The sequence below is a fragment of the Microcaecilia unicolor genome, chromosome 1 (genome assembly GCF_901765095.1).
Source record: "Microcaecilia unicolor chromosome 1, aMicUni1.1, whole genome shotgun sequence".
NCBI lineage: Eukaryota > Metazoa > Chordata > Amphibia > Gymnophiona > Siphonopidae > Microcaecilia > Microcaecilia unicolor.
Window position 1 is genome coordinate 531235592 of NC_044031.1, and position 18990 is coordinate 531254581.

An 18990-nucleotide genomic window follows, 5' to 3' on the forward strand; every position below is an offset into this window, starting at 1 on the left:
TAACAGGCTAGGGGTCGCTGTCGGGAAACGCACCATCTCCAATTGGCTAGCAGACTGCATTTCCTTCACTTACGCCCAGGCTGGGCTGACTCTTGAGGGTCATGTCACGGCTCATAGTGTCAGAGCCATGGCAGCGTCGGTGGCCCACTTGAAGTCAGCCACTATTGAAGAGATCTGCAAGGCTGCGACGTGGTCATCTGTCCACACATTCACATCTCATTACTGCCTCCAGCAGGATACCCGACGCGACAGTCGGTTCGGGCAGTCGGTGCTGCAGAATCTGTTTGGGGTGTAAATCCAACTCCACCCTCCAGGACCCGAATTTATTCTGGTCAGGCTGCACTCTCAGTTAGTTGTTCTTCGTAGGTCAATTTCTGTTGTCCCCTCGCCGTTGCGAGGTTCAATTGACCTGGGTTCTTGTTTTGAGTGAGCCTGAGAGCTAGGGATACCCCAGTCGTGAGAACAAGCAGCCTGCTTGTCCTCGGAGAAAGGGTATGATACATACCTGTAGCAGTTGTTCTCCGAGGACAGCAGGCTGATTGTTCTCACCTACCCTCCCTCCTCCCCTTTGGAGTTGTGTGTTTCATCTTTTGCTAGTCATTCAACTGGCGGGAGCGGTCGCGCACGGGCGGGAAGACGGCCGCGCATGCGCGGTGGGCGTGCCCTGCGTGCCGACCGTCCCGCGAAGCTTCTTCCGGTTGGTGGGGGCTGCCGCGGACGTCAACCCAGTCGTGAGAACAATCAGCCTGCTGTCCTCGGAGAACAACTGCTACAGGTATGTATCATACCCTGTTAAAACAAAATTGTAATCAATATTCAGAAGCAAAATTGGTCTTTAATTGGAGCAGATAATGGCATCCCTATCTACCATATTATGGTTTGTTAGTAATTGAGCAGTAATATTAATCTCATAAGTTGCAAAGAGCACTGGTGCAGTGCGATCCCTCGTACATTTATAGAGTTCAGCTGGTAAGCGATAAGATCCAGCAGCTTTTCATATTTTTCAGGGAGGCTATTGCTTTTTTAACCTTATCTAAAGTAAAAGGTTTGGCTATATCTTCTATAAAGCTGTTGACTAAATGTGAGAGATCCTATTTATGTAGCCATTCCTCTCTATATGTTGTGAAGATACTGAAAATTTGGAAGAGTAAAACTGCCTGATAGTTTGCCACTTGAGGTGAATCCCAACTTAAGGATCCTGATTTTTTTTTGATCTTAAGAATTTTGCCCATTCCAGCGGTCATGTTAACTTTTTATTGGCATGATCATAGCAAGATCTTAAATTTCAGGAAAGTCTTTAACATGGTTCCACATAGGCGACTTACAGATAAACTGAGTGCCCTCAGTGAGTGACTGGGTTAGAAGTTTGTTGAGTGGAAGGCAACAAAGGATAGTAGTAAATGGAGTTCACGCCGAGTAAAGGGATGTTGACAACGGTGTGCCACAAGGATCGGTTCTTGGACTGTTTCTTTTTAACACTTTTGTAAACAGTACTGCGGAAGGACTGTCGAGTAAGTTTTGCCTCTTTGCGAATGACACCAAAATCTGCAGTAGGGTAGATACCCTAGATGGTGTGCATAACATGCAGAGGGATTTAGCAAAGTTTTAAGAATGGTCTAGAATTTGGCGGCTAAGCTTTAATGCTAGAAAATGTATAAGATAACATAAGCATTGCCATACTGGGACACACTGAAGGTCCATCAAGCCCAGTATCCTGTTTCCAACAGTGGCCAATCTAGTTCACAAGTACCTGGAAGATTCCGAAAGAGTAAAACAGGTTTTATGCTGCTTGTCCTAGAAATAATCAAAAAATATAACAAAAAATGGCAACCCTCCACCACTTATAATTTGAACCATACACAACAAACTGTCAGTGGAGCAGCTCTATCGGTGGTTGGGGGTAGTCGATGATTATAACTGAGTCACTAAAGCTGAGGCTTTAAGGAAGCACAAAAAAAGAAGTGCCTGTGTGACAGTATGAGACATCCCCTCATTAAAACATAAATAAGTGTGAGCTGCTCCACTGACAGTTTGTTGTGTATTGTCCTAGAAATAAGCAGTGGATTTTCCCAAGTCTATCTTAATGGCTTATGGACTCTTCTTTTAGGAAATTATCCAAACCTTTTTTAAAACCTGCTAAGCTAACTGCTTTTACCACATTCTCTGGCAATGAATTCCACAGTTGAATTATTTGTTGACTGTAGAAATATTTTTTCTGGCTTGTTTTAAATGTACTACTTAATAGCTTCATTGCTTGCCCACTAGTCTTAGTATTTTTGGAAAGGGTAAACAAGCAATTCATGTCTGCCCACTCCTCTTCATTCAGTATTTTATAGACCTCTTATCTCCCCTCAGCTATCTCTTCCCTAAGCTCAAGAGCCCTAGCCACTTTAGCCTTTCCTCATAGGGAAATTGTCCCATCCCGTTTATCATTTTTGTTGCCCTTCTCTGTGCGTTTTCTAATTCCACAATATATTTTTTTGCGATATGGTGACCAGAATTACACACAGTATATGGATGAAGTATTTCTGTACATGGAAAAAGAGCAGAATGTGGTAATATCTGATTATGTTATGTACCAAGACAGCTGACTCCTCTCCAGCACTATCTAAAATCCTATCTAGGTGATGCTTGAGGTCTGCCACCTTCGCACCAGGCAGGCAAGTCACCAGGCGATCCTCAAGTCCACCAGCCACCCAGCTATCTATATGCTTAATGATCGAATCACCAACTACAACAGCTGTCCTAACCCTTCCCTCTCAGGCAGCATTTGGAGACATATCCTCGGTCCGAGAGGATAGTATATCCCCTAGTGGGCAGGTCCTGGCTACAGGAGTACTTCCTACTTCACCAGGGTGATGCTCTCCTCCTACAAGGTAGCACAGGGCCTTCAGCAAGCACACCCAGATCACGCTTACCCTGCAGAAAACCAGGAGACCAGGCGCTGCATTAATGGATCCTCCTTTCGCTGCTCTGGAAGTAACAATTTTGGTAACCAACGAGGCAGCAGAGCTCAAGCTCAGGTCTTCGGGGATTGGCTGTGGTGGCGGGTCCCTCAGCTGTGGGCTCAGAGACCCAGAGTATTTTGCAGAGGTTTTAGCTGGTCTGCTTGTCTGTCTCAGGTGTGCCCTTCACAGAGGAAGTTGCTCCCATACCAAGACATTGCAGAAACTGATGCATTGTTAATCCAGGAGGCAAGGCAGGGAGCTCCAAGGGAAAAACATTCATCGTACCCTTCCCTTTGACCATAATAAAGCAAATTTTTAAGGGGACACTAGCAGCATCTTAGTGAGCTTACTTAGCAGCAACCATCTTGGATCCTCCCCCCCCCCCCCCCCCCCTATTTGGCTGGTCAGTGCAATTCAACTGGGCAGGATACAACTGGAGCCATTGCTAGCAACTGGAAAGGGATTCCTTTTATGTTCTTATTCCTCTTCACACTTTTTGCATTAGATCATTTATACTACATTCCTAGAGAATTATAAACTTTTCGTCTTGAATCTGTGTCAGTAGCTGAGGGTCCTGTGATATGTGTTGGCATATCTTGCATCATGGTGCCTTGCAAGGTTTTGTGCCATTTTCTTATATTTGGGATTCTGTTTGTAATTATAAGTTCATGTTTCAGTTTGGCAAAAGGTTAGAGTTAGGGGGTGGGGCAAGGAAATGTCTTTTAGTAATTAATCCTTCAGAAATGGGAGTTGAAGATCTTTTATGATTTCCCTGAGGTTTTCTGGTTCTAGCTTAATGTTGTTATAAGTGGCAGTGGGGGTGGTGGTCCGTCCCAGTTGTAGGCAGCAAGGGGATGTGCTCAGCAGTCACATGGCTGTCGGCTTTGCCAGCCCCTGCTCCCTCTGCCGTCAACTTTCTGTTCTGGGGCAGGGGACTGGCAGATCCAACAGCCGCACGACTATTCAGCGCACCCCCTTGTTTGGAGGAGGGGGGTGCTCCGCCCGGGGTGGCAACCAAGGTAGGTATGGCATCAATAAGTGGTACACTGATAAGGATTTCCTTTCCTGGTATTATAGTAGTTTTCTGTAGGTGTTTTGAGTGAGGATGTAAACTTATCTAAAGGGTACCCTACAGTGCTGTGTAACGTTTTCCCAGTTCTAGGTGCTTGGTTATTTCTGTAACATTTTGGAAGATGCTGCAGGACACACTGTGTGAGATAAAAATAAATGTCACACTTTTTTAAGGAAAAGAAGTGGGAGAGTGTGAGAAACATAGTTCTGATGACATAGCTTCTTTAATGGGAATGAGCAATCATAGATTCATGTTTGTCAGTTTCTGGCCTTCATTGAGGCATGCAGGAAGCAGTTACAAATATGTTGTTCAACGGGGATAATTCCTTTGAGGTAAGATTAGAGAAGCAACTTTATTTTAATTTAGGACCCAACAATTTTCTTCTGCTCTTTTGGGCTGGGATATGCGACATAAGCATTCATTTAAAAGAAAACTAGTGATATCTTACACCTATTTTACAGTACCTTTTAAAATTTCTCATCTCTTTAGACTGTAGCATGTACAAAGAGTACAGTTCGATACGTATTGAAGGAGATTTTCTCTGATTTACCTAACATACTCTATTCTTTCAAGGTGAAAGAACAATTTATAGAATTATTTAAAAAGTAATTAAGAATAAGGAGTCAAAAAGTCTTGATTGCACAAATGTCTGCATCCCTTGATTCAATATTTTAGTGGTAGCTCCTTTTGCAGGATTAACACCGTGGGTCATTTAGGATAAATATCTACCAATTTTGCACAGTAGAATAATGCAGTCTTTGCCCATTCTTCTTGGCAGAATTGCTCAAGCTCTTTCAGATTGGCTGGGGGGAGGGGGATCATTTGTTGAATGCAGTCTTGTCAAAGATTTTATTTATTAGGATTTATTTATCACCTTTTTTTTTTTTTTTTTTAAAGAAATTCACTCAAGGTGGGTTTTATTAGATTCAGTTCTGAGCTTTGACTGGAACTGGGTAACATTTTGTAGAAGGGAATTCTATTCTGAAAGAATTATTCAACTTTAACCAAGACAGAATCCAGCTTCTGACACCAATTTTTTTAAAGGGAGAGAGAGAACAATGTTTATACTGGATCATGTAGATAGACAACAGAATGCTAGGTTTAGAATGAAATACTTTCAGAGGATGCTGGCAAACTGTGAAAGCTAAGATACCCTGATAGGTCATGATAAAAGCCAGAAGAGCCAAGGTGCACCTAAATAAAGAGCAAATGGAGCTAAGTGATTCCAAATTACTTCTGCTGGCAGGTTGGAACTTAGACAACTTAGATTGTCAGGCTAAAAGAGAATTAAAAAAAAAAAAAAAAAGTTGAGAGGCCAAATCTCAAAATATTTTTTCAAGCATAGTTGAAAGAAGAAACCTGTGAGAGAGTTGGTTGGACCACTAGATGACTAGGTCAAAGGGGTGCACAGGGGAAGACAAGATCATAGCAGTAAAACTAAGTACATTATTTGATTTGGTCCTTATCAAGGAGGGTATTGGGGAGGTATTTATGACAGAAACATTTTCTAAGGGTCATGATTCAGGAAGAACCAAAGCAAATCACGGTGAACCAGTAATATGTAAAGAACAAATTGCTAAATTAAAGAGTAATGAATCGCAGAGATTGGATGGCATGCAATTTAGAGTACAGAAAGAATGGAAAATGAAATTGTAGATTTAAGTAGTAGTAATCTGTAGCTTATCTTACAAATTGAATATGGTACTAGAGGTTTTAATGGTGGCAACGTGCTCCAGAGTAGTCTAGGAAACTACGGGCCAGTGAACTTGATGTCTGCATACGGCAAAATTATACAAGCCATTCTGAGGTGCAAAATTACTTACCATCTGGATAAAGACAGATGAATGAGGCACAGCCTCTTTACCTTTTTCATCACCTTATTCCTTATATCTCTTGTTTGTTTGTCCTAATTAGATTGTAAGCTCTGTCGAGCAGGGACTGTCTCTTCATGTTCAAGTGTACAGCGCTGCGTACATCTAGTAGCGCTATAGAAATGATAATTAGTAGTAATAGCTCAGTACATACATTAAGGGTGACGCCTAGCCACTGCGAAATAATTCAAAAGCACACCAGACATGTCATTTTTAGTGTATAAAGCCCTCAACTTTGGAACTCCCTCCCTGTTCCCCTCTATGTACAAACATCATTTCATAAGTTTAAAACAAACCTTAAGATGACTTGTTGAAAGGCATACACTGTTTGCGTTTTTGGTGTATGCTCTGAGCAATTTTCATGGAGGAATCCAGATGATACCTGTAGCATCTCCTCTTGTGCCCCCCCTCCCCCCGCCTTTCCTATCCCATATTGTAGTTCTACCCATCTACCCTGAAAGTCATGTTCAAGTTCCCTCTACTTGTTTTTCCGCTCTTTTCTGTATTTTTAGATTTTAAGCTGCCCTGAAGGCCTTCCATAAGGGCGGTATAGCAAATCTACAATAAACTTGAAACTTGATTTAAAAACACAGTAATACAGTAAATGATGCCAGATAAAGGTCTTTATGGTCCATCCACTCTGTCCAAAAGGTGGCCAGAGCCTCACCTGCCACTCTGTACAGGTTATAGTCATTTTGCCTTACCAATCTGTTAGATGTTTTGAAGAGGTTAGTAGACATGGACAAAGGTGTGTTGGTGTATATATAATGTATCTGACAAAATCCCTCATAGAAACTTGTCAGAAAAGTAATGGGCTAGCAGGCATTTCTCTCGGTGGTGAATAATAAATAGTGGAATACACTAGGAAGCTGTACTGGGTTTGGTGTTATTTAAATATATTTGTAAATGATCTGTAAAAGGGGGTGATGAAGAGGTCAAATGCACTGATAAATCAAAATTATTCAGAGTAGTTAAATCATATTCTGATTATTAGGAATTGCAAAAGGACCTGGTGAGACTGGGGGACTGGTTACCTAAATGGCAAGTGAAATTATTTACTAGTGTAAAATGCATAGAGAGAAAAATGATCCACACTGTCCAAGAAAATTGGAGTAATTGTGGACAATACTTTGAAATCCTCAGTTCTGTGTGTTGTGTCGGGCAAAATCAATTAGGATGTGAGAAATTATTAGGAAAGAAATGGAGATTAAATATGTTAGTGCTTCTCTGTCTTCTGGCGTTCTGACTTCTGGTCACTGCCAACACTTTCAGTAAAATATATAGTAGGTTTGAAAAGGTTCAGTGAAGGGTGACCAATATGATAAAGAGGGTGGAGTGGAGCTCCTGTAAGGAAAGACTGCCTCCTTCCTCTCAGCTATATCTTCTCCAGGCTGAACAGCCGTAACCTGATGGCTGTTCAGCCTGGAGAGGATATGGCTGAAAGGAGACATAAGTCTATAAAATCATAATGGGGTGAAATAGATTATGTCCCTTGTGCCTTGGGCAAGTCACTTAACCTTCATTGCTTCAGTTACAAACTTACATTATAAGCCACCTGGAGACAGGCTGCTATCAGAAACAGGATGTTGGGTTTGGATCTTTCGTCTGGCTGAATATGGCATTGTTTGTTACATTCTTAAAGCATTATATTTCCCCATCACACTTTTTTTTGCCAAGTTGTTAAGAACAGAAGAACATAAACATTGCCATACTGGGACAGATCGAAGGTCCATCAAGCCCATTATCCTGTTTCCAACAGTGGCCAATCCAGGTCACAAGTACAATACATTTTCCCAAGTCCATCTTAATGATGGCTTATGGACTTTTCTTTTAAAAAGATAGCCAAACCTTTTTTTTAAACCCTGCTAAGCTAACTGCTTTTACCACATTCTCTGGCAGTGAATTCCAGAGTTTAATTACATGTTGAGTGAAAAAATATTTTCTCCAATTTATTTTAAATTTACTACTGTGTAGCTTCATTGCCTGCTCCCTAGTCCTACTATTTTTGGAAAGAGTAAACAAGTGAATCACATCTATCCGTTCTACTTCACTCATTATTTTATATACCTCTATCATATCTCCCCTCGACCATCTTTTCTCCAAGCTGAAGAACCCTAGCCGCTTCAGCGTTTCCTCATAGGGAAGTCGTCCCATCCCCTTTATCATTCTTTTTGCCCTTCTCTGTACCTTTTCTAATTCCACTATATCTTTTTTTGAGATACAGTGACCAGAATTGCACACAGTATTCAAGATGTGGTCACACCATTGAACAATACAAAGGCATTATAACATCCTCATTTTTGTTTTCCATTTCTTTCCTAATAATACCTAACATTCAAGGAAATCAGCAACACAGCAGTGCATTTCTGATTTTTATTCTTATAATTTCAACTGTCTGGCTATAGGTTTAGCTACCTATTTATTCTCTGGACTTTAATTGCTTAGTCAGATTGTACTGACTGTATCTAAATTGTGCTGTACTGCTCTGTTTTCTATCCTAGAAAAAAAGAGTAAATAAATAACCCCACTTTTCTCATCTTTTACTTTACCTAGCCCCTAGCTCTGAGAGGGAAAGACATTTCAAACTGCCTTTGGTCTGTCACTTTAACTCTTGTTGAAGTTTCCATATTTTGGCTAGGCAAGGTTTATTTTCCATTGGCAGACCAAGATAAAGAGAGTAGCTTTAATCTTCAACGGGTCTAATTTGCAGTTAGAGATTACATTAAAGAAACTGCAATATTACCTGGGAGCCTGCACATCAGGATTAAAAAAAAAACTACAATATTTATTGAGATTATTCTGCTTAAAGGAGAAAAATTAAATTTCTTGGATATTGGTTTAAAGGAGAAAAAATAAAATTTTGAGTGAAACCTGGACTGATTCATATTGTCTCAGTGCTTGCCCTTTCCAGAGAACATTTTAACTGTGGTACTTGGCTGAATCACCTGTCTCAGCAGGAGGTGGCCTGGCCTGTCTTCCAACAGAAACACAGGTTACTAATTTTCTCCTTCAAGGAAATCAGCAACACTGCTAAATGCATTTCTGATTTTTATTCTTATAAATTCAACTGTCTGAATATAGGTTTAACTGCCTATCTATTCCATGGACTTTAATTGCTTAGTCAGATTATACTGACTGTATCTAAATTGTGCTATATTGCTCTGTCTTCTATCTTAGAAAAAAAGCAAACAAAAATAAACCTCACCTTTCTCATCTCTTCCTCTGCCTAGCCCCCTTGCTCTGATAGAAGGAAAGGCATTTCAGACTGTCTCTGGTTTATCATTGTGTTAACTCTTGTTGAAGGTTTCAAATTTTGACTCTGCAAGGTTTATTTTCTATTGCCAGGCGTAGATAAAGAGAGTAGCTCAACTGTATTTTTACTGCTCTGAATTTATTCAGCTATTGATGTTTAGAGCAGCTTAGTGGGAATAGTGCTCCTCCTGTATGAACAAGACTCTTAAAAAAAAAAAAAAAAAAAGTGGAACAGTAGGGGCACTTTGGAATACAGCAGGAAAGAACACCTTCACTGTCTACCAGATGCCTCCCTCAGTGCCTCTGTTACTGATGGTATTATGTACACAGTTGACACTCCAGGGAATTATGTACAAAAAAAAATCAAAATACTGCATGACAAAATAATAGAACATATTAAACAGAATAGTTTTTGTAGCATTCTGGAAATATTTGCAGGTACTTGACTCTCAGTCAGCGCTTCCTGTTGGCCACGTCAACAATGATGTTCAGCATCATTTCAACAGAAATCCTAAGGTTACCGGCAACCATAACATAATTTAGCAATCAGTGTTTTTGATAGGTTGCCAAATGGCCTCCATGTTTCAGCTCTGCTAGCCTTTAGTTTGCTGTTGAGTTACCAAACATTAGATACAGCTGAAACAGATAATATGCATTACTACCGTGTTTCCCCGAAAATAAGACACTGTCTTATACTTATTTTTCCTCCCCAAAACGCGCTAGGTCTTATTTTCGGGGAGATGTCTTATTTTCTGGGAAACATCGGTCGCCCCCACCCGAAGTCGCTGGACCCCCCCCCCCCCTCCGTCGCTCCCGTAACTAACCTGAAGCTCCTTTCACCTTCGCAAGTTCGGATTTGGATTTGAAGCAGCAGCGCAGCAGGGCAGACCTCTCCTTCCTTCCGTGTCCCGCCCTCACCTGACGTAATGTAACATCAGGCGAGGGCGGGACACGGAAGGAAGGAGAGGTCTGCCCTGCTGCGCTGCTGCTTCAAATCCGAACTTGCGAAGGTGAAAGGAGCTTCAGGTTAGTTCCGGGAGCGACAGAGGGGGGGCCCGGCGACCTCGGGTGTGGGGGGGGGGCAACCTCGGGTGGCTCTCGGCGGCCCTGCTTAAAAAAAAAGTTTGGTAGGTCTTACTTTTGGGGGGATGTCTTATATTTTAAATTTGCAGGAAAACCCCGGTAGGTCTTATTTTCGGGGTAGGTCCTATTTTCGGGGAAACACGGTAGTAAAACATGCCCGTTTCTTGCTGCAATGAAACGGGCGCTAGCACGGTTTCCTTCTGGACCTCCCCCCCTCCCTACTCACCCCGTCGGCGTTCATCCGCCATTGTTGCGGACCTGGGCACGCCACCTTCAATCTGCTGACATTGCTCCGCCCTCGACGTCATCACGTTTGACGCGAGGGCGGGGCCCCAACACAGTGTTTTCGGTGGCTTCACCACCACGAAGGCTTCGAACCGGAAGACCTGACAGTGACGTCAGTGTTCTCAGAATGTTGAGGGTGAGTTTTATTATATAGGATGTGCACCTAATGGTTAAAGCAACAACCTAAGAACAAGGGAAGCCAGGATTCAAATTCCACTGCCGCTGCTTGAATATGTACTTGGAATATGAGAGGTTTGTTTTAAATTGAATTAGGGGGTGGAAGTCACAGCTGATGCTACCATCAGGCAAATTAGGTGGTTACCTAGAGTGTCAAATTTAGGGAGACAGCAGATAGTGTCCTCTAAAAAGTCCTTGCAGTGATGACCTTTGATCTCCCTTCCAACCCCACCTGCCTAATATCTTGCACCTGCCCTGGTGGAAGTGTGTGTTTTGTAATACTTTAGTGCTGTTTTCATGATATGTATTATCCATTAGCATTATGCTTTGTACATTTTTTTTCACTGTATTGTTATTTTAGTAAAGAAAGGGGAGTAACATTGTAGAATATGCATCTTCTCCTAGACAGAGGCTATTTGAAGCTAGCAGTTGTCTCTTGTTGGATATTTTTATGCCATGTGGTTGATGATATTGAAGTACTTACAGGCAACAACAATGTTCAGACCTTCAGGCTTGATAATAAATTGAATAACTTCTTTGAGTACTGATGCTTATACATTTTGTTTTCTTTTCAGTTAATGGTGAGCCATTGTTATCTACTGCAGAAAGTGATAGTACATCTGCCACTACAAATGTAATATGCCCTGTTGAAACCTCCGTATCTGCCTCTTGCACTACTTCAGTTACTTCAGCTATAGAAGCAACAGTTCCCCCTGAAAACGATACATTTGCTACTAACAGTAGTACAAATGTTGGATCTGACGATCTAACAGCCTGTGGATCTTCTGCTGCGGGAGACAGCACAGCCATAGAAGGAGCAAAACCAAGGCAATCCTCTTCCAGTGTATCCGAGGAACCTGTCAGACAGCAGCCTGGCAATACCAGCACAGAGTCCTTGCCATCTGGGTATGTAGACTTCTCTGTTAGAAAAATGTATTTCATATACAGGAGGAAGGGCTTTTGATACTTTGAGTTATGTAAGTGCTAGTTAGGTTTGAAAACTGTTAGATCCAGCTGTTTGCTAAGGGTATAATAGGCAAACAATTTGTTCTGTTTATTTTCTGCACAGTTTACTTTTGTTTCAGGAGTTGATCTAACTCTTCCTGGGTGTCTGAGTGCGAGTCGTTGATTTTACTGTTCCCTATAAAATTAGTTAACTAAAACTCTTTTGTGACTTTGCAGTGCCTTGTTGCAAGTCTTCTCACCTTTGTACACTTTTCATATTCTGCTGTCTAAAAGATATTTGTAAACATATTAAAGAAGGGTTTTGACAGATCTACAATGTAGACTATTTACAGGAAGTTACATCAGACGAGGGAGGGAAACAGGGAGGGAAGGTCCGAAGGGAGGCGATCTACCGCTGCGCTTTCACACGGAGGTGAGGGGCTGCCGATTTGAATGCAGGGGGCCCGGTGGCGGACGGAGAGGGGCTGTTGACAGAGCCGAGGGCGGGTGGGTGAGACTGCGGCACCGAGCCCCCCTTGGAGGCCCAGGCTCGAGGAATTTTGTCCCCCCTGCCCCCCCCCCTCTCAGCGGCCCTAACTCGAGACTTTTCTTTGCAACCAGTCATTCACTGTTCACACTGACTCTTCAGTTCCTCCCATTATCAACTGTCTTCCGGTGTCCTGCAATGCTCTGTCATTGTCTCTCCAATCAAATCTTGCTCAGTGTCCAGGCTACAATGATTCGAGATCTGGGCATTGGCTTTATTTTTTATGCTGATAATAAACTACTCTTAACTTATGCAAATCAACACTATCCAAGTTTCATACACTTACAGAAGTGTCTTGAAAAGATTGCTGCACAGTTGGACTTGAATTGGCAAGTCTCTCAAACAATTTTTATTTATTTATTGGGATTTATTAACCGCCTTTATGAAGAGATTCTCCCAAGGCAGTGGATAGCAGGTACAGTTTAACATAAAACTTATAATTTTGCTAACGGCATAACAATAGTAAAATAACCAAGAATAAACATAGATACAGTAAATGAGGTAAACTTGAAAACCATAAATTGAAACCTAGTATTAGAACTACTGTGAAACAGTATCAAAAATATACACATTTAACAGCACTGGAATTCAAATATCAGAGATATAATACAATGTTAGTAAAATACTAATGATACACCTAATAAGCATACATTAAAACTAGGGCTGTACATTTAACATGTTAATAACGTGGTTAACGCGCTAAATGCTTAACTAGTGTTAAAACGTTTAACGCAGTTAACACATTCCACTTGTCTCACCATCCCCCAAACCCAGCTTTGCCCTGTCTTGTCTCCCTGTCCTCTCCCCCTCCCACTGTCTTCCTCATTTTAGATGGTCTGGAGCTCGTGCGCCGATCCCCTGCATCTCTCTTCACCATGGCTGTAGCAACAGCAAGCAAAGGTCTGGCGCAGGGACGTTCCCCTCTGCATGCTGCCGCTGGCTCTGCCGGACCCAGAAACAGGAGGTATGTAACTTCCTGTTTCTGGGTCCGGTAGAGCCAGTGGCAGCATGCAGAGGGGAATGTCCCTGCACCTATCTTTTGCTTGCTGCTGCTACAGCCATGGTGAAGAGAGAAGCAAGGGATTGACGCACAAGCTCCATGTGAAATGAGTAAGCCAGTGGGAGGGGGAGAGGACAGGGAGACAAGACAGGGCAAAGCTGGGTACAAGAGCTGGGAGAAGAGACAGGGCAATTCAGAATATGGAGAATGAGAAAAGACAGGGCAACGCACACTATGGGGGATTGAAGAGAGACAAAGCAGTGCACACTATGGGGAAGGAAAAAGTTGTGGCAATGCAGGATATAGGGAGACAAGGCAATAATAGATGGTTGGGGTGGGGAGAGAGAGGTGGGGCAGTGAGAGATGATGGTTTTGTTTTTTGGTAGTGGTGGTGGGGAAAGAAGGAGAGACAAAGTGATGGTAGATGGTTGGGCGGGCAGGACCAAGAGATAGAGTAATGTTGGTTGGTGATGGTGTATGAGAGGGGTGACACTGAACAGTGGGGGGAGAGAGACAGACAGGTGATGCTGGATGGTGAGAGGAAAGAGAGTGAGATGGGTCGATGGTGGATGATGGAGAGAGAGTAGCAATGCTGGATGGTTGGGAAAAGAGGGAGAGAAACGGGTGATGCTGGATGGCAGGGGAAGAGAGGGATAGATGTGGAAATGGGGGGGGGGGTCAAAGAAAGAAAGAAAAAAGAAGGGAGATGGTGGACATGAATAGAAGGTAGGAGAAGGGAAATGTACATAGATGGCAGGGAAAGAAAGAGAAGAGAGAAGGAAGGATTTGCAGCCCATAAATGGAAAGAAAGGGAAGAGTTAGAAACTAGATAGACATGAGAATGATGCAGAAAAATGGAAGAAAGTTGGACGTGAAAGATGGATATAGGGCAGGGAGTGAAGAAGAAAGGAGGAGAGAAAAGATAATAGTGAATGGACAGGAGGTCTTGGAAACAGAGTTCAGAGCACAGAGACAGGGAACAAGATGATTAGCGAAATAAAATCACCAGACCACAGAGGTAAGAAAAATGATTTTATTTTCAGTTTAGGAATTGAAACATGTCCATTATGAGAATTTGCTTCTTGCAGTCTATATTTTGTACTGAACAGGAGGAAATGTGAGTAGAGATGTTGTACGTGATTAATCGAACAATAAACATTTTCAGTCGCTATTAATCGTGCGATTAAAACCTTTAATTGATGGGCAGTCCTAATTAGAATATTCAACTTACATAGATATGATGCTAAACATTTTCTACAATGCGGCTTACCATATAGCTGAGGAACCAAGAGCAGATATATGATGGGAATAAGATGCATGGTACAGAGTCAATCAGGGTAATTTGATGTCTAGCTAAAATCATGGCAAGTTCTTTGTATAGTTAAGCAAGAGATAAGGAACTGATCTAAGTTACAGTATGTATAGCAAGCAGTTGCCTCTTAGCTTACTGGGAGACCATGCTGTTCCTCTGTAGCTCCTGTCCTGTGTGCTTCTATTTGTATAGTTGACTCCTTCAAGCACTTATAAGTGTGATCAGTTCACAGCTTCAATTCACATCATAGCTATGTGCTGTGGTTAATGCTGCTTTCTTGCAGTAAGGCATTTGCACACTATTCAGTGATATTTGAATGATACAGCTTAATAGTTAATGTGACTGAACAGTGTGTTTTAAGCCTGTAGAATTGCCTTTATTGATTCTTGAAGTGCATTTCTCTAGTTTGGCCAGCAGGTGGTGCATATTATGTTTTAAAATTTTTCAGAGAACAGACCTTTCCCTTCTTTACTTATCACAGATAAAGAAAATGACTTGTAGTGATGTAACCAGTTTTTTTGAAATGATGTTGTTCTGGGCTGTTATTGGCCTGGCGTTTGAAATTACCCAGCAATTGCTGGCTGTTGCTCCAGTTTCAGCTTGGGAGCTCTTTGCTAAAGCCCTGTGAAACAGTTATATTTGATAACTGGTAAACAGCTATGTCTTTATTTCCCTCGGCTACTTTTTAGAAATTAACCAGTTGTTTAGTTAGTGTTATAATTGATCCATACAGTTAGTATGTATATAGTTTAAGGTTGATTGAACTTTTAGTCTTGACATTTTGAGACTCAATTATCCTAGCTTTCTTGTTTTGTGAGCCTGGTATCTAGGAATTGTCCTCAGAGAAAGCAAAGATACTTACCTGTAGCTTGTGTTCTCTGAGGACAGTGGGCCAATTATTCTCACATACCCTCCCACCTCACCTAGGAGTTAGATGTGAGAATAATCGGCCCGCTGTCCTCAGAGAACACCAGCTACAGTTAAGTATCTTTGCTGTTCAGATAGGATTGTCCTCTAATAGAACAAATATGGGATGTTGTGTAGGATCATTTATCCACTGTTCTGAGTGTAAGGGTTTAGAAAAAGGTGTGCCTGATGAATGTGGGGGAGGAACTCTCTCTGGGCTCGACTGCAGCCATTATGTTTATCAGGAAATTGTGCCTCATTGCGGAAAGATATATACTGATATAGTGGGTAGCAGAGAGACTGCTAGATCTAACTTTATGAAGAAAGCTGATGCATGTGCTATTAGAAAAGGAAGAATATCTGTGGTGAATGCAGGTGAAGTGGAGGGGCTTTTTTGAATGGATGTCCAAGTCAGAATAGAGATGTCCAAAAATGCATGAGATGGGCATCTGTGTGCTGGAGACATCCAGCATGAACAGCCGTTTTACAATCCAGAATGTCCAAATTATGAATAAGGGAAAACAAGGGACATGGACCTCTGTATGACATCATTCTTAGAAAATGGACACACAAACATTCATGCAGAGCAGAGGGGCAGCCTAGTGGTTATTGCAGTGAACTGTAAGCCAAGGGACCCAGGTTCAAATCCCACTTCAACTCTTTAATTTTGTAATTATGCGCCCTCCAGGAACAGAATACCTGCTGTACCTGAATGTACACCACTTCAGTGGCCTTCAACCTTGCAGGTGGCTTATATATTTAGGTACAGCAAGCATTTTTCTTGGAGTTGAATTTAGTTGTAGGCCTTTTGCTTTTTCACCTGACTGGAAGGCCCGAGCTCATGCGTCGGACGGGAAGGTACCAGCGCATGCGCGGTAGGACGCTACTAGAATTTTCCACTTACTCGCTAGTCAGCCTGGAGGGCTCAGAAAAAGAAAAAAAACTAAAAAAGAAAAACATTAAAAGCGTTAAAGTGGGATTTGAACTTCGGTCCCTTGGTTTACAGTCCAGTACACTACCGCTAGGCTACTCCTCAGACTTACTTCCTGCTCTGTTAAGACTGCCCGTAATACCTGAAGCTGTCATGGAGCCTAGTATCCCCTTTCAGTTTCACTTTCAGGGCAGGGGGAGGGCAACAGTAACCACTGGAGATTAAGGCGGTGTCATGCCTTAACCTCTCCAGTGGATGGTTGCTCAATCAGAGCACCTTTTGGTGTACCCTGGACATTCCTGTAATATGTTTAAATAAGGATGTCCCTTTTAGATGTGAATGTTTCTTCCCCTTCAATAATTGCTGTTGGACATCTTGATTTTGGGGCTTTCTCTAGTCCCACCTAATAAATGCCTACAACACGCCCCCTTGCTGTTTGGACATATGGCAGTGTCAGATGTTCAAATCCTTCCTTTGTAATATTGGGATTTGGATGTTTCAAACACCTGAACATCCGTTTCAGCATTTCGGGATGTCTGTATGCTTCGAAGATAAGCGCCAGAGTATACAAAGTTTCTTAAGGCGTGGATGGACATCCCTTTTATTGTCTTTAACCTCTTGATTGTGAAGTACATTGATAAACATCCTTGTAGGAGGCTTCTTTGGATGTAATAGATGAAGTAAGTGATAGGGTGTGGAAGTGATTTTGTTTGGTGAGAGGTGGGAGCTCTGTGTGTTTATGGGGGGGGGGTGCTAGAATATGCTGCTCCTTTCAGTTTGTTTATTGTGCTTATCATGGGGGGGGAGGAAAATAAAAAGAAGAGTTATTGTTGCCATATTAAAATGGTCCATGTTAAGGCAATTGTTTCTATGTTTAAATATTCAAATGTGTTGTGTGGAAAATAATTATTGCCAGAAATAAAGATAATTTAACTTAATTTTTACATCCAGCCACTATGTGAGATTTATTTATTTATTTATTTATTTGGAATTTGCTCACACCTTTTTCAGGTGAGTTACATTCAGGTACACTGGGTATTTCCAAGTCCCTGAAGGGCTCACAATCTAATTTTGTACCTGAGACAGCAGAGGGTTAACTGACTTGCCCAAGATCACAAGGAGCAGTCAGTTTCTTTAAAATATGTTACCTTTTATTTGCAGATTAGATGTAGTTCCCTTTTCAGTTATATTATCCTTAGAATTTAGTGTTCTGAAAATTTGCCTGAGTTGAATTTGTACCTAGATTGTGGAAGACTGACTGACTGAAAATGAATATTTAGAAATCTGATGTTTTCTGTATTGCTATGTTGGTCCCAATGGCTGCCTAAATATTTGGGTATATGATGTTTTTTGACAGGTCTCATCTTCAGTTGTCTAGAAGTTATTGAAGGTTTTTGATAACAGATTTTATATTAGCAAAGAACATAATAAAATCTATTGAACATTATTTTAGCACATTTTCTGGCTTCTGAAGGCTTTAATCTTAAAAAAAAAAGTTTAAGGATTTCACATCATTGGTAGTTTTTTGTCCTCAGTACATGCTAGCTGTTCAAAAATTCAAAATCAGCATAATGGTAAATAAACCATTCGGCATTATTTAAAAACACATGCTGGAACAAAATATCAACTACAAAGTCCTCAACAGTGTGTAAAATAGAAAGTATTTTATTCAGTTACACTCTAGTTAAAGTGAATGAAAATACTGCAGATTACAGTAGAATTACCTGGTAATAGAATATTTAAACATGGTTTATTGAGTGAAGTTATTGATTTCAGAAAGAAGAAAGGGAAGGCAGAAGTAGAGAGACAGGCATTCCAGGGCTGGGGATGGTGTGGAGGCCACATTTATAACCTTTTGTGGTGGGGATCATGAAGCGTCATAGGCATCACACTGGCTAGATTTAGGTTATTCATTCAAAAATATTTCTATCCCTCCTATCAAAAATGTATGCCATTTTGAAGGAATAAGCATAATCTATAACACATAATAGCATAAGACAGTACAATAAAACTATCTAATTAAAACAGAAAAACATATAAAAAAGAAAAGATCCTTAGTGCATGAGCCTTTAATGACTGGACCAAAGTAAATTGGGAGGGGATATGCTTGTTTATTGTGCCTGATATACTGCCTTTTATTAAGGTCCAAACAAGGCAGTTTATAATAAACATAATGGAAAGGAACACCATTTCATCGATAAGAAGTAAATATATAAGAGATAGTAGAGAAGAAAAGAGATAATGATGCAGGACCTGTGTCCACATATCTAGGCACCGTCAAAGGCCTTGACAAAAAAGCGAGTCTTCACCTTTTTATCCTGACTGGTGTGTGTCCAATAAACGTGGACACACACCGGGTAGTTGCAAATAAAGGTTCTTGGTATCAGATCCTAGAAAAAACTGCCAAGTCAAAAAAAATATGAGGAGAGCAATCTAGGAAAGTGTAGTCCCATGTCAAATTCATTCTGAATATTGTTTGTAGAATCAGAATATTGTAGGAAGGGATCTGAAAAAGGTTCATTCTGCTGTTTTCATGCAGGAGCAACTATGTCTATATTTTAGACAAATGCTTTTACTAAAGTTTAGCTGGAGTTATCTGCAGCAGGGCCCATTTTATTCCTATGGGCCCTGCTGCAGATAACTCGAGCTAAGCTTTAGTAA

At 41.3% G+C, this 18990-nt stretch overlaps 1 protein-coding gene across 5 annotated transcripts in view; it reads left to right on the forward strand.

The window, feature by feature from the left end:
• The window catches only part of WWP1 (WW domain containing E3 ubiquitin protein ligase 1), a 258360-nt gene that overhangs the window by 139451 nt on the left and 99919 nt on the right, over positions 1-18990 (forward strand). For all 5 annotated transcript variants that reach the window (XM_030216171.1, XM_030216177.1, XM_030216185.1 and 2 more), the window contains one exon: positions 11264-11594. In XM_030216171.1, the coding sequence (XP_030072031.1) occupies positions 11264-11594 (331 nt within the window). The remainder of the gene's footprint in view (positions 1-11263; positions 11595-18990) is intronic.